The sequence below is a fragment of the Doryrhamphus excisus genome, chromosome 5 (genome assembly GCF_030265055.1).
Source record: "Doryrhamphus excisus isolate RoL2022-K1 chromosome 5, RoL_Dexc_1.0, whole genome shotgun sequence".
Taxonomy (NCBI): domain Eukaryota; kingdom Metazoa; phylum Chordata; class Actinopteri; order Syngnathiformes; family Syngnathidae; genus Doryrhamphus; species Doryrhamphus excisus.
Genome location: NC_080470.1, coordinates 8,747,472 through 8,763,579, shown reverse-complemented (window position 1 = coordinate 8,763,579; position 16,108 = coordinate 8,747,472). Strand labels below are relative to the sequence as shown.

At 41.5% G+C, this 16,108-nt stretch overlaps 1 protein-coding gene across 1 annotated transcript in view; it reads left to right on the top strand.

Annotated features, from left to right (window-relative positions):
- Nucleotides 1-451: 451 nt before the first annotated feature.
- LOC131130166 (voltage-dependent R-type calcium channel subunit alpha-1E) overlaps nt 452-16,108 on the top strand; it is an 88,442-nt gene continuing 72,785 nt past the window's right edge. Inside the window, exons 1-2 of the mRNA XM_058074400.1 lie at nt 452-542; nt 7,741-8,241. Coding sequence (XP_057930383.1) covers nt 7,745-8,241 — 497 coding nt within the window. The 5' untranslated portion in view covers nt 452-542; nt 7,741-7,744. The remainder of the gene's footprint in view (nt 543-7,740; nt 8,242-16,108) is intronic.

Sequence of the window (16,108 nt, the reverse complement as noted above, 5' to 3'; positions counted from 1 at the left end):
ATCACCTTGAAGCAGTTTAATTCAACATTTTGTGAGAAATATAGACTGTTTTTGTATAATTTGCTCTTGTAAACCATTACTGTTAACATGCTAGTGTGGTGGTGTGCGTACAATTTTTAGTTGAAACAATATAATCTTGAGACCGTGGCGTACACACCTTTTCAAATATAGTAGTTTGTTGGTGCATTTATGTATTTATACGTGGGTGTACTGCCATCGCGTGGCCGGAGTGCGAATTACATTCACACACATCTACTTTTCTGACAGCAAGTGTGCACAGGTAACTCTTAAATGCTCGAATAAAACACAATTCAACCAAACCGGAGTCAGAACGCAAATAACGAATCAATGGTATGACATTATTTTTTCATTCTTCATTTGAATAAATAGAAGGTGGTCAGAATACGACACCCTTCCACACTCCCCCTTAACATCTCACCCCCCCCCCCCCCTTTCCGCGTCTCCTCGTACTGGCGTTTCAAGCCCGCATGCCACATTTGCTGGTTATCTACCCAAAAGGACTAGATTTGGGGCGACTTTAGGTAAGAAATATTGTGCATATTAGGTTTCTTTTAAAGGTTTAAAGTTTTGAGCATGGAGACGTCAATTTTTGGCCGGTTGTTTTTGCACACAAATGTGCAGAAATGCTCATGGAAGATCAGTTTGGTGCGAGCAAGGTGCACTCAGGCTTTATTTTCACTCGGTTGTCTTCATTATTATACAAAACAATGGAAGATGAGTGGAATGAGCTGCTTTTTTATTGATTATCTGCATGCAAACCTCATTAGTCTCTACAAGTATAAGAGTTGATTAATCCACTCACTTTAAATGAGACCGTGACTTAAATTGACTGTGTAAAAAATAGTTGAAGTGGCAACATTTAGCACCATATTGAAGACAGACGATATTGACTTAGTCAAGTCTTGGAAAAAGACCTACACAGGTGGATGTCAGTGAATCAGCAAATGAACAAATCGTGACCACAGAGCAAGGGTGAGTAATTCAAGACAAAATCATTGTTGAGCATTTATGGTTGACAAGATTTTAATAAGTTGTTTTCATGAAAGACAGGCTCATTATCCATTGTAATCCAATTAGAGCAAGCACAGTCTGTATATGTATTCTTATGTCATGGGAGCTGGGCAATAAAGGGAGAGGCTGTTTGAATAATCAGTGTTGTAATTGGCAGGGTGCTGGAGGCAACAGTTTGTTGTAAGACACCTTCATTGCTGCACTTATTTTTTTCTGGTCAAAATGCAAAAAAATGCTTTCTCATGTGCCAACACGTTTTTGTCATTGATCAACTGGTGTGCTTCATGGGAGGGAGGCTTGGATCAATGCTGCTTAATGACTACATTAACACTTGTTACTGCTCCCCAGTCCAATCTAGTTTGACATTTTTTTCTTCCGATCACCTTCTTGATTAACTAGCACCCTCATATGAAGGATTTGAGAATAGTTTCAGGTATGTAAAGTATGTGCTGAATAAATGCACTATAAAGAAACTTGATGAAGCTTGTTGACACCGTTTACCATTAGTAGGTCTTTGTTTGCAATGATCACTGCAAACGTTAATAAAGCTTTAAAATGTCATGGTCATATAAGTGGAGATAGTCAGCCAGTGCACTGATGGTGGATGAAACAAGTCATTACATCATTACATCATCACACATCGGTCACAATAATTGATTAGCAACTCTGTTGTTGATTAATTGTGTCAGGAAGCAATTGAAGCAAAATAGAGTGCATTATTGGGCAGCAATGGCAGGTCGTCCAGAAACCGGTTTAGATGCTCGATCCTCACTGTTGTTGTGTCCCTGGACAAGACACTTCACACACTTTTGAATGTGAATGAATGCTTGGTGGTGGTCGGAAAGGCTTTATATTATATAGGTGTTTATTGGCAGCCATGTTTCTGTCAGACTACCCCAGGACAGCTCTGGCTTCAGATGTAGATGACCACCACCAGCGTGTAACCGAGGAGGGAATGAATAATAGGTTCGCTTCATTGTGAAGTGCTTTGGGTGCCTTGAAAAGCGCTATATAAAATTGAAGTCAGCTGGGATAGGCTCCAATATACGTACCTCCGCGACCCTAGTGAGGATAAGCAGCACATAGAAGATGGATGGATGGATATTATTGCCTGCCAACAACAGAGGCACTGCTGATTCTGTCACATTAGTGCAATTATGCACTTCTATAATGAGTGTGTTTGTGGCTGTTGAGGACACGCATGGCTCTGGGGACGTAACAGTCTTTCATTCTTTTTGTCTGAGGCTTTGCTGCGCTTATACCTCCTGCCAGTAGACAAAATGAGTACACAAATGAGCACCAAGATAATTGTGTCGTGCCTTACAGTCAAGCTTGTATCATAGCTTGTATGTATTGTTGTATCATTGACTGGGGCTGCATGAGTGTGCTGGCACTTCGGAGATGCGGTTCATTGAGGGGAAACGTGAATTCCAACATGTGACACGAAGCAGGGCCTGACCCACACCTGACACGTGCTGCTAATATATGTGGCTAGGATAAAAACATTCATGTGCATGAATAGGACAGACTGTAGCTATATTTTAAGATGTGAAGTAAATCAAATCAAAGATAACTCCCTGGTTTTTAACTTGTGGTGATGGTGTTACGTTCGATGACCTATAATTTAATGTAGTCTTTCCCTCTCAGGGCCTCAGGACAACTTTTAGCTATCGGCCACTTAATGAAACATGTTGTCAATCCTGTTTTAAAAGTGTGACAATAACAGATCAATGTGACAGTTTGTTTCCTTCCCCTTTCATGATAACACCTCTCCTTCCACTGAGTGGACGCCACCAGTGTGAATCCTCGATTAGTAGTGGTCATGATTAGTAATGTGACATGCTCCTGGTGTTAGATAATTGCTGCTTTTCCTGGAAGGCCAACAACGCAGTAGGGTCTCTTTGAAAAATGTATTTTCATCATATGAAGGGTAATAGAAAATCATGGCCCTGCCAAGTGAATCCTCTAGGCATCACATGGTTATGACAATACGTGTAAGCTGCATAGAAAAAGAATGAAAAAGTACTACATTTGGTAATATGAATGTAAAGCTGACTTTTGTAGTGTTATTTAATATCTACAGAACTCCAAGGTTAAAAACTGTATTTAGAAGGTTATAAACAGATTTTCTATGCTCTAACTATGATCGGGTCTGGAACCAATTAACCATGATAAACAAGGGATTACTGTATAGCCTCAACGCTGTTTGTGTGCCAAAGTGACAATCAATAAATTATTAACTTTGCCTGCTAAGTTGCAGTTAATGTGTGCAATCAAATATATGTTGTTGAGGCTTCAAACCGATTGATCCATCACATCTGGAGTCGTTCGGTGTTTGTAATGCAACAGGCAATGGCAGCATGAAACTTTAATAAGCCCCAGCAGCAGTTGGTGGTTGTTAATGGAACAAGAGGAAAATGGAAGACACCGCAAAGAATTGTGTGGAATAACCATGAACATACAGTATGGGGAAAAAGTTTTGAGACACACCATCCGATGTCATAATTTTTCAATCAAAGTTTAATGGGGACCGATTATGCTTTTTCCACTTTTTTTTCTGAACTATAAATGTTGTTACAATGTTGTTGTATTCTCATGTGGAAGCGAGTTTTGGATAGCTCTGAACGCTCGGCTTCAGAGAGATTTTCTTGTAGCACAGAGCTTTGTGACGTCAATGCGATCTGGACTTCCTTATATGGGCATGCCCATTTATGCTGTAGGCCTGCCCCCCCCCCCCCCCCCCCCCCCCCCAGCTCTGCTTCGCTCTGTTTACGGTGTTAGAAATGGTTCCCAGGAAATGTTTATTCAGGTCTATCAAGCAGCCGGCAAAAGTGGTTGGAGTTGCTGATTCAACAAGAGAAAAATATTTTCACTGGTCAACGGCATTTTACACTGGACTTTTTTTTGGAATGTTTTGAGAACATTTTGACCAATATGGAACTGACTAACTGTTGCTGAAGCCTGACACCTTTCCAAGGCTACCTGGTCATGTTGAAGTGTGTACGTCATTGAACAAAGCGGGTTTCGGAGTGTGCATGCATGGAGCGGAGTGGGTGTTACCTGCATGCTGGCAAATTACAAGTTCGCCAATGTCTGGAGTTGCTAATAGCCTTTTCCCACCACAATCAGTAGGTCTACCAGAGTTTTTTTAATCATGGGTAGTCCCACAAAAAATGTGTAATGACCAAAATTCCGCCAAATTTATTATCAACCCTTACACCGATAAAATCAGAAAGGGTTTCGGCAGCTGTCAGGACGTTCTTGGGAGCCCTTGGGAGTGTGACCAGTCACAGCGGAGTGAGCGTGCCTGGAGGCGGGCTGTGGTTGGAGAAGTAGGAAATCCAAGGAAACACAGCTGGAATCGGTGCAGATTCTGGAAGATCTAGAAAGCTTTCTGTACAGGTTCTCAATAAAAATACCTTCCCATAGAAGGTGCTTGACACACAGAAAGCAGAGGAACCATGTTTGCAGAACAATATTGTTCCCTTATGGCGATATATAGGTATATAGGAAATTAGTACAGCATTCCAATAATCATCAATTCATTAATTTTATAGTAAGCCAGACCCGTTTCTGTGTTATTAGTTCTGTTTGTATTGTTATCAGCAGACTTTTCCTCTTTATGTGGTGGAATCACAACCCCACAATCTCAAAAAAAAAACAAAAAAAACAACAAAACCCCAAAATTCCATATACAAAGCCAAAAAAAAGTCTTATGCTAATTGAGCTGAAGTCTTGTGAGATTCTGCAAGGTTTCATGTGACATCAAGCATAATGATTTGAACTCAATGCATATGAATTTTGTACAATTTTAGTTCCACAAAATCACAAAAGTAGTCGCTTTGATTTTGTTCAAATGAGGCCGTAGAGGTGGCTGCAGTGGACAACAGGTGTGCAAAGGTCCTTCGCCTGTCAGAGAATCTCCATCACTCCTTATTAGAGACCATGCAAACACCTGGCATAAAAAGAGCATAAAAAAACAATTGGTTGTGGTCACATTGAAAACTTGACAACACACTGACTCTGAATGGACTTTTGTGGTGTTGCTGCAGGCTGAAAGCTCTGTGAATAAGGCTAATCAGCAGGCAGCCTCTTCTTTTTAAAAGCTAATCAGAGGATACTATTTCAAACCACTGTCAACTTGAGGTGTCGTTACGGTTAAAAGACTAATCACAATGGAGTAAGTGCGTGTGCATGGTCGTGAGGGTACAGTTCTGCTAATGCATTGGTGAAATGGTTACAATGATGGCTGGGATAGAGAGTGCACTGACTGGATGTGACTCAAATCAAATGGGTGTTTTTGGCCATGATTGCCTTAACTGCTTCACTTTTGAATGTACAGTACATCATATATGCAGTGTATACACTTTGAGTACACTTACACAACTGAATGAGCAGTAACGTGTAATGAATGAGTGAATATGTTAATGTTATAAATGGAAAGATCTCCGTTTGAGTCCTAATATTGGGTCAGTCTCCCCTAGTTTGTTTGAAGAACAACATGACGTCATCTAAGGCCTACATTCTTGCGGTCCTTCATCATAGCACAAGTTGTTGTGCCAGCATTATTCTGCTGCATCCGACAATGGTATGGAAATGGATTATAAATACATAGATATGTGAGGCGCTTGAAAAAGTAACCTAGTACTTGTGCTATTTCTGACGTTACTATTTTTTGTCATGCAGTCGATTTCCTTCTTGTCTTTGTTATGATTTCATTATTTATGTGACGGGAGGGAAACAAACTCTAAATATGGGTCGCTCAATCCTAAATTTACTAAATGGGTTCAACAGATTAATGACTGAAACAAAGCTTCTCCAGCCGTCCAATGTTGCTATTCGGGTTCCATTTCTGTTCAGTGATGTTGACTGCATTTCCTTTTGGACTCATTCACATGAGAAAATGCGCAGTGTTTGGCAGCATGTTTTGCTACCTCTGTTGAAAGCTTCATCAAGCCACTACAATTAAAGCCACTTTACCTATGGCATCATTACTCTCTCTGGGTTCCAGAGCAGCAACATTGTCGTTATTTGCCATTAGACAGCAAGAAAATTGAACGCACAAGAAGTAATGGACTTCATCAGTCAGAAACTACAACGGAGACTCTGTCGCTGAAATAGTAAAAAACAAAACAAAAGTGACTTTCACGGATTGATTTATGATATTATTGATTTAAAAACAAAACAAAAAAACGGGCAAGCCATTCTCAACAGAAGGGGGCTATGATTGCAGCCTGGGAAGGTGTCTCAATCACTGTAGCGACTAAGTTAAGGTTGTCATGGTAACCAGTAACTGCACTTTAAATCCCCCAGCAGATTCAGCTGAGCAGATGAGTTTCCATTGTCAAACATTTATACTTGTTTCATTGTGTGACTGCTGAGATTTACACTAATATCATTGGGTACACAAATAGGATTGTTCTTATTTTTCTAGCACAAATATCAGTGTCAGGCTGTATGGTGGTCGAGTGTTTTCCCGCGCAGGCCACACAGCTAGGAGACCCGATTCTACCCTCGGTCATCTTTGTGTGGAGTTTGCATGTTGTCCCCGCGTTTTCTCCGGGTACTCCGGTTTCCTCCAACATTCCAAAAACATGCTAGGTTAATTGGCGACTCCAAATTGTCCATAGGTATGAATGTGAGTGTGAATGGTTGTTTGTTTATATGTGCCCTGTGATTGGCTGGCGACCAGTCCAGGGTGTACCTCGCCTCTCGCCCGAAAACAGCTGGGATAGGCTACAGCAAGCCCGCGACCCTCGTGAGGATAAGCGGTAGAAAATGAATGATGATGATGATATCCTACAGTCGGTCCCAGCCCAAGTACGTATCCATTCTGAAACAAATGTTCCCATATATGTATCGGAAATAATATAAATTAGGGTGAAACTTTTGCTGTCCTAAATTAATTCAATTGCTGACTTGAACTAACTTAAGAGAGTTATGTTAGTTGCAAGTATGCCTGTTAAGTTGTGTTAACTCGGAGTAATCCTGTTGGTTTTAATCAAGTTCTTTCTTGAATTCAATAGTGTTTCTCACCTTTGTTATCCAAATTCTGGCACTTGCAACTTTCTTTGTCCAATAGTGGGTTTGTTTGCAGCTGTAATTAAAAGAAAAAAAAAAGCACACAGAACACTCAATTATGCAGTGCACTTGAATGCCTCATCAGTGCAGGAGACAGAAAAGGAGTTTTTCATCAGTCTGATTGTGTTCTAGGAACAAATAAACCACCCCCACACACAATAAAGATGATTAAAGCATTCCCCAGCTAGTAGCGTTGGGCGATATGGACCGTGGCATATATCACAATATTTTTGCGACGTATGACAATGTGATGATATAAAATTTAAATTCACCAGAGTCTTGCACATCATAAAGGCTATCATAAACCTGTACTCTGAATTTAGACTGTTTAACTGTTACAAAATAATTAAGTACATGTTTTGTGTGGGCTTATTGATGATCGATTTTGATATGGGACACTTAAAAATGGATGACAGCCGTAGTGTGGACACACCTGGTGAAAAGGGGTTGCTATAGTACAAGATGTGTACAATTTGTAAAGGATAGTCTTGTCGAGTTTGAATTGAACTTTCTCAGTGACATTCCTAGGAACATAAACCCTGTTGTCGCTGAGTCACACTCATTACAATGCGAAATAAAAGTACTACAAAAATGACTAAACGTTATTTCCTCTTCTTGTTTTTACAGCGTTATGACAGGGGACCATAATGCTTTAGGCCTCTGTAGATCTCCAGCATTGGCAGATTGTCCAGATGATAATTTGGGTCTACCAATGGAGCCCCAATGTGGCAGTGGCACCCCCAGCCACCACACCCTCCGCCCATCCCATGCGAACAGTGAAAGCTGGCAGAAGCATCGAGCGGGACTGGCCGGAAGGTCGAGCCTGTGTTTCGCTTCCCATTCTATCCTGGAACCCCAGAGTCTTTCAAGCAGCCATGACACCCTCTACCCCCCACAAGTGCTGGGCCAGGCACCGCTTCCACACCAAAACAGAAGCGGCCTCACCCTGGATGTGATGTCGTCATTTGATGTTGGAGGGAGCATGCTGGCAATGGATGGAGATTTGCCCATTAGCCCCAATGTGATTAAGAGACGCCGTGGGGGCCTAATTGAGCAGAAGGACATTGTGAAGGCCCATCAGGCCCATAAGATCCACAGCACACCGCAGGCACGACGCAAGGAGTGGGAGTGAGTATTATACTTATGAAAACCATTATTTCCTGTAGCCACTTACTGCTTAGCTTTAGGAATTAGTTTTTTTTTTTACTTTTGATGATGTCAGAACAGCAATGTAATATATAATATGGTCAATTCATTAGGTACACATCATGCACAGGCCCCTTCTTCTGCACAATAGACCGGTGTTGTTCTAATAGAAGCACGTTTGTCACGTTTATATGTCGCTCCCGTGACTCCAGTAAAGTCTGGATTAGTGTTAATTTAGTGCATTTTTACAATGATGCAATGAATGGATTGCTTTTTGTCATTTAAGCTACTATACCTTGGTTAGTTGTCCAGCCTGTGTGATGTGCATCTTAAGGCATTCCGCAGACCATCTTTAATCAATAGAATCTGTATATAGTCTGGATACATGCTTTAATTGGTTGTATAGTATACTGGACATCCACATGCTCCTACCACGTACATGCATGGAAGTATTTACTGGCTTCCTGCCCTGTGGCGCTATAGAATTTCAAGCTGAATGATCGGGGTGGTGCACGCGCCCCCCCTCGGTTTCCCTGCTGAAGATGTGGCTCTACCTCTGGTGGGGCTGATTTCCTCCCCTTTTTCCTCACCACAGGCTCAGGATGCCACAGCCCACGCTGAGCTGATGTCTATATAGCTTATAGAGACAGGGTGGGGAAAGCATAGGGGAGGTTAAATGGGAGGTGTAGATGTATAATGAATGAAGAGTGGGGATTTCAGAGATTGCTAAGAGGTGAATTTTACATGACAGGAGAATATATATTATAATAGCTTTTCTTCGTTTGGAAAGGTAGCTTTATAATGGTGCACCGGGAACTTTTAAACTTCTTTTTATCTTCCATAGTGATTCATAATAACATTTTGCAGTTTAACTGTCAATCTAATATAGCAATGTGACTTTGTGACTAAAATAAACAAGTTAAACATATTTATGTATGTCATTCAAACAAAAAAAGGGCAAGGCTAGAATGGAACAGGTTGTTGATTTGTTGTCACAAATGGATGACAGGAGCTGTGGTATGATTATTACAGATCCTCTGTCATGGAGGAGATAACTATTCTCTGACCCTGCCTGGTCTAATTAATATGATACATTCATGTCAGATGGACACCCCTGCAGCATGAAAGGACAAGACCAGAGTGAGTCACAATGTGTTACGACCATGAACATCCACCTCTCAGGTCTAGTTAGAGGCTATGCCACATCCACATGGCTGCTTGGATAATGACATGTTGCACCTGAGCAAACATATGCACCTGTTCTTTTTCCATTGGGATGATTTCAGAAAGTTAAATATGTTATGATTAAGTCATCTGACGCCATCAGTCAACACATTTTATTTACACACTATCCATACCAAAGTTGGGAAATAGTTTATGGTAAAATGAAGAAGAAATGGTTCGTTAAAATCAGTCACACAAAAACAAATCAGCTTCCCAAATACTTCTGTAAATATATTATATATGATTTTTTTTTCATTTTAATAAATCAACACTACAACCTGAACTGTACATATCAAATATGAATATTTGCATTTTTAAACCTGTTTAAAAGTAGATGTTTATTATTCTTTGTCTTTGGGCTTTTCCCTTCAGGGGTCGCCACAGCAAATCAATCTCCTCCATCCAACCCTATCTTCTCTCACACCAACTACCCTCATGTCCTCCTTCACTACATCCATAAACCTCCTCTTTGATCTTCCTCTACGTCTCCTACCTGGCAGCTCTAAACGCAGCATCCTTCTACCAATATATTCACTATCTCTCCTCTGGACATGTCCCAACCATCTCAGTCTGGCCTCTCTGACTTTATCTCCAAGGCCTCCAACATGTAATGTCCCTCTGATGTACTCCTTCCTGATCCTATCCATCCTGGTCACTCCCAATGAGAACCTCAGCATCATCATCTTTGCTACTTCCAGTTCTGCTTCCTGTCTTTTCCTCAGGGCCACTGTCTCTAGACCAAACAACATGGCTGGTCTCACCACAGTTTTGTATACCTTTCCTTTCATTTTAGCTGAAACTCTTCTATCACACATGACGCCTGACACTTTCCTCCACCCGTTCCATCCTGCCTGCACACGCTTCTTCACCTCCTTTTCACAATCTCCATTGTTCTGAATTGTTGACCCCAAGTACTTAAAATTCTCCACCTTCTGTATCTCTTCTTCTTGTAACCTCACTCTTCCACTTCACACACATATACATAATCACCGTAAGCCCTACATACTGTATGCGTCGTCACATTTCCTGGGGGGATTTTGGGGGATTTTTGTTTGTCTCATTGTCTTGGTCTTTCTCCGCCTTTCTTTTCATCCATGTTAAATATTTTTTATCTTGTCTCCTGAGGGTTTGTTCACTGCACTTCTTATCTCCTGCTCTGTTGAGCATAGAACTAATACTGCCTGTGCACATTCTGATGAGAATGAGAGCGCCACTGCCATCTACGGCAGTGGATGTGCAATTACACTTTATTCTAGTCGGCAAAAAACAAAAGCATCCTCAGGGTCACACACACACCAGGGGGCGCTTCGGCAGATATTTTTAAGACTGTGTTACTTTTTTACTTTATCATGTAATGTAATGTCATTCTAATTAATCTTGCCTTGAGTTGTATGTATTCCAAAATATTTATCAGGTGTTTTTGTGTTGTAAGGTCTTCACATGGGATGGAATTCCAGTAATGGAATTCCTTTAATGATATTTCTTTCTGTCTATCTTTACAGATACGCTGAAATGGAACACTTTCACTTCTCGTACCGTGTTGTTGTGTTGTTTTATGACTGCATGTGCAGCATTTCAAATGTTAATGGCATCTTTTCGTTTCTGGCTTAAATAACTGTACTTAGTGTTGGCCTGGTTTAATGATGGTGATTAAACTGGCATTTGAGCCACAGCAGGTCTGGACATTAGCCATTAACATTGCGGAACAATAACTGTTATTTGACCTCTGATCTTTGTATTGTACGTGAATATGATCTACCTGTCAGTCTTACTTATCCAACTTATTTATCTACTGTTAGACATTGTTGCTATTGTTGGGGTAAAGAGAAGTAAATTAAGAACGGACGCAGTGAAGAACAGGCTATTGTGTAGGAGAGCGACTTCATTGAAATGCTGCAAGCCAGTAATTTGTGGCGTTAGATTTGAAAAACCTGGCAGCATATGCAAAATCTATGAGTCATTAAGCCAGACTTGTAAATGAGCAGAGCAGAAGCCTGGACAGAATCCATGTGACGGGTTCCACTATGCCTGTGTGATTAATAATGCTGTCTGCCAACATAGTTTCTTTAGTCGAGCTATAAATTAGTCATTGTACTTTCTTTTGGGTCCAGAGTCTCATGTCCAGTTTGAGTATGGGTTTTCTCTGACCTGACGGGGGGCATTTATCACTCCGCATCTGGGACTGGATGAGTCCATGATGAACACAGTAGCTGCTATTTAGGAGGCTGGAAACAGGGAATACCTCGTTTCATGCTTTCGTTTGACAAACAAAACAGAGTAAAGGCTCTTTCATCCGTTAATCTCACAGATAAATACATCTATCCATCCATTTTCTATACCGCTTATCCTCACAATGCTGGAACCTTCCCAGCTGTCTTTGGGCAAGAGGCGGGGTACACCCTGGACTGGTCAGTTATTTTGTTATTTAGACTTAGACTTTAGTTTCACTTCCATCACGTTCTATTATATTGTTTAAAAATGACTGTTTGAAGATATTTAGAAATAACACATTTTAGAAATGTCTAATAATATAATCCGTATAATAATGTATAATGCCATTATTAACTAGGCATGAGCCGGTCTGGCACCCGAAAATGCGATGCGACCCCAGGATGCAGAGAACAGGACCAAAATGCAGGTAAAAAGGAATTTAATGGCACTTGAGCTGTGCAGACAGCAACTACCAGGCAAAAGGCAAACCAAACACAATGAAGCCACAAAGGAAAGAGCACACACCTGAACTAAATAGGGAGCGTGAAATTATAGACAGGTGCGTGAAACGAGCCAGGATAGAGAAAACGGAAGGGGAACAAGAAAGGAAGTAGTTATAAAATAAGGACATGGAAACCGGAACAGAAGCAAAGAAGGAAACTAAAAGAGCTGTTACGAGGGGGTCATGCCCACATCGTGAAACCTACTTCCTGCGCCAGAAAGCAGGGTAGCGAGAGTTCATACACATAGCCGGGTACGGGGAACGTGTCTCAAAGGGATGCATAAGGGACGATCTGGTCTGAGCACGCAGCTTAAGTAGTCGGGGTGCACTGAAAAGGTGAGGCAGCAGAGTGACAACACATTCATTCATTTTCTACCGCTTTTACCTCACGAGGGTCGTGCTTCAGCTGTCTTCAGGCGAGAGGCGGGGTACACCCTGGACTGGTCGCCAGCCAATCACAGGGCACATATAGACAAACAACCATTCACACTCACTTTCATACCTATGGACAATTTGGAGTGGCTAATTAACCAAGCATGTTTTTGGAATGTGGGAGGAAACCGGAGTACCTGGAGAAAACCCACGCATGCACGGGGAGAACATGAAAACTCCACACAGAGATGGCCGAGGGTGGAATTGAACCCTGGTCTCCTCGCTGTGAGGTCTGCGCGCTAACCACTAGACCGCCATGCCGCCAGTGACAGCACAGATCATGACAATTATATAGTCAAACCAGGATATTTTTGCCAAACGTTATCATACCATCATCTCATACCATGCCTGGGTAGGAATAAAGTCAAAAAGAGTGTCAGACTTGGATGCAGCAATTTCAATTTCCCAAAGAAGTCATCATAATTGACAATCACAAAGAGCAACCCAGCAGTTTTGTGTTTCATAAACAAACTCATCGATCATTAGTCCTCCGAGTGATGATTCTGCGAGGATGCCCTTCACCCATCGTTTTCTTATTGTGTTATAAGCCGTCCTGTATGTATTCATACCTGCACATGTCACATCAACAATTCATGTAATAGTTCATCGCTGATGTAGTGTGGAAAGATGAAGACACCAGCACCTCATCATTGCTGTGTATTTGTGTTTTCAGTCTTTTCATGGCTGTGTGTCCTTTGGCAGCTATTCTCGGCAGGCTTGTTTACCGACTCGGACAGTGCTGCCTGTGTGATGCTCGTGTCTTCTGATCACAATGTGATTGGAACACTCTGGCTGTGCCTGCGGTCATCCTCTTCCGCCTGACTTCATTGCTCATAGATAACTGTTTGGAAAATTGCCCATTTTCTTTCTCTGCATGCTGAGCCACGAGACTCATTATCTGTCCACCAAGATATAGAACAAAACAACGTACAAATTGGTTTCATTTTTTTTAATGTAGATTCGATTAATATAGATTTGTTAAAGTCTGCTCTCAGGAGAATTTTAAAGGATTTTAACATGTAGTCACTTTCTATATTTTTTTGTAAAAGACGCTTATTCCGTTCAGAGTGAGCTGAAACCTGCTGACTTTGACCAGCTGATTTGGGGCGAGAAGTGGAGTACACCCTGGACTGGTTATCAGTCCATCACAGGTAGACAACCATTCACGTTCACGTTGGACTATTTAGTCTCTAAATAGTAGAGCAAGGGTGGCCGCATCTGGCCCGCCCATCACTTGAAGATGCTTCCAAAGTATTTAACATAAACTGCTATGATAATACTATACTTATTATCAAAGTACTATATAATACTCTGACACACAAGAACAGGAACAAGGTCCCTAAAGGTACTGGATATGCCTGCCCTTCCTCTTCTTTGACAAAGTAGGCCGGGTGACCATCAACTCTAGCTGAGTAGGAGGAGGAGGCACAACTGGAGGGCTGAGACAGGCAATTTGAGACGGGCCGCATCTTGCATACCACCTCAAAGGGACCCACGTATCTGGGATTAAGCCTGAATGACTCAGTGGCCAACTGAATATGTCTGGAGGATAGCCAAACTTTTTGGCCAGGATGGTAATTTCGGCCTTGTTACATTCGGCAGTGTGGCCCAGGGTGCCCTCAGTATCATGCAACAGTAGCTGCATGCCTCCAGCAGATGGCCGTTAATGGAGGGCACTGCTGACAGATTCTAGTGAAGTAAACACACACCATTACTACAGATTACTTTTTTTGTATGGGAAATGTTGATTACAAATCTGAACCAGCATCCCTCAATGTATTGTATTGTTCCACTGTTGTGCTATTTCAACCAAATTATGCTAATAGGTTGCAATACAAGCTGAACAATGTGTGGCAAGGAAAAGTCTTTTTTTCAGAAACTGTGGATTCAGTCTGTCTTGCTTGTCTACTTGTCTGTCCAAAGGTCTTTAGCATCTGTAGTCGCACTCCCATGCTCAACCTGTTGATCCACAAGCCAGACAGATATCCAAGCAGGGACAACGTAACGCTTTATAAAGAAGTCCATCACATGTCAAATTTCTTCCTTATTTACGTTTGAAACCTGGGAAGTGTTTGGGATGACATCAGATGCGTTAATTGCACTGCAATGTATGCTGTTGTCTAGCTGCCATGGCAACAGTTTCTCAATCTTTCCAATGACCGTCGTCTTTACACATTCAATGACAAATTCGAATTTAACTCCTTTAGCACAAGCTTTGCAAATATTCCAATTTCACCTGCAATATTGCTGTCTCGTTAGTGTTGCAGACACACACAGTGTGTTCTAAATGTCAGAACTGTTTGACATGGGTGAATTATTAATGATGACATGCTGAAAAGCTATTTTCCTTGCCACAAAATGACATAACATTTAAATAATATGCTGGCTAGAGAAGCTAGCTTCATTGAGAATTACTTATAGTGTTATGCCCCCAATTATTCATCTGCAGATGTTCACATAAATTGAATCCATTGTCTTTTGTTACTTAAAATGCTGTCACAAACTGGCCCCATCACTGACAGAAATGTGTCAACCGTTTGACTAAACGTTGCCGCAGGGTACAAAATGAAATGTGTTGTCCTCTCATGTTTGTGACTAAAAACTTTATATAATAGTGTGTTGCATGATAAAAAGAGGCTATGGCAACCTTTAGCGATATTGACGAACATTGGTGCTGTAGTAGATTGCAACACCTCCTTATCAATGAACTCATCAATACTTTTGCATGAACTTTTAACATTATAACTAAAGTAATAATACATTTAAAAAAAATTTTTTAAAGTAGTCCAAAGTGTTTTTCTTCTTGCTTTATTTTTACAATATACCCTCGTGAGGAAAAAGCGGTAGAAAATGAATGAATGAATATGATAGACTAATAGACTAATATGATAGACTAATATGTGCCCTGTGATTGGCTGGCGACCAGTCCAGGGTGTACCCCGCCTCTCGCCCTGAAGACAGCTGGGATAGGCTCCAGCACCCCCGGAACCCTCGTGAGGAAAAGCGGTAGTGAATGAATGAATAGACTAATATGTACATATATAGTCACAATCATTCATTCATTTTCTACCACTTTTCCTCACGAGGGTTGCAGGGGTATGCTGGAGCCTATCCCAGCTGTCTTTGGGCGAGAGGTGGGGTACACCCTGGACTGGTCACCAGCCAATCACAGGGCACATATAGACAAACAACCATTCACACTCATATTCATACCTATGGACAAGTCGCCAATTAACCTAGCATGTTTTTGGGAGGAAACCGGAGTACCCGGGGAAAACCCACGTATGCACGGGGAGAACATGCAAACTCCACACAGAGCTGGCCGAGGGTAGAATTGAACCCTTGTCTCCTAGCTGTGAGGTCTGCGCGCTAACCACTCGACCGCTGTGCAGCCCACAAGTCACAATCTTGCAAGAATATTAATAACAACTAAAACTGTATTTTTTTAAGATAAGGACTGTTGGGGATGCTGTCAAGTCA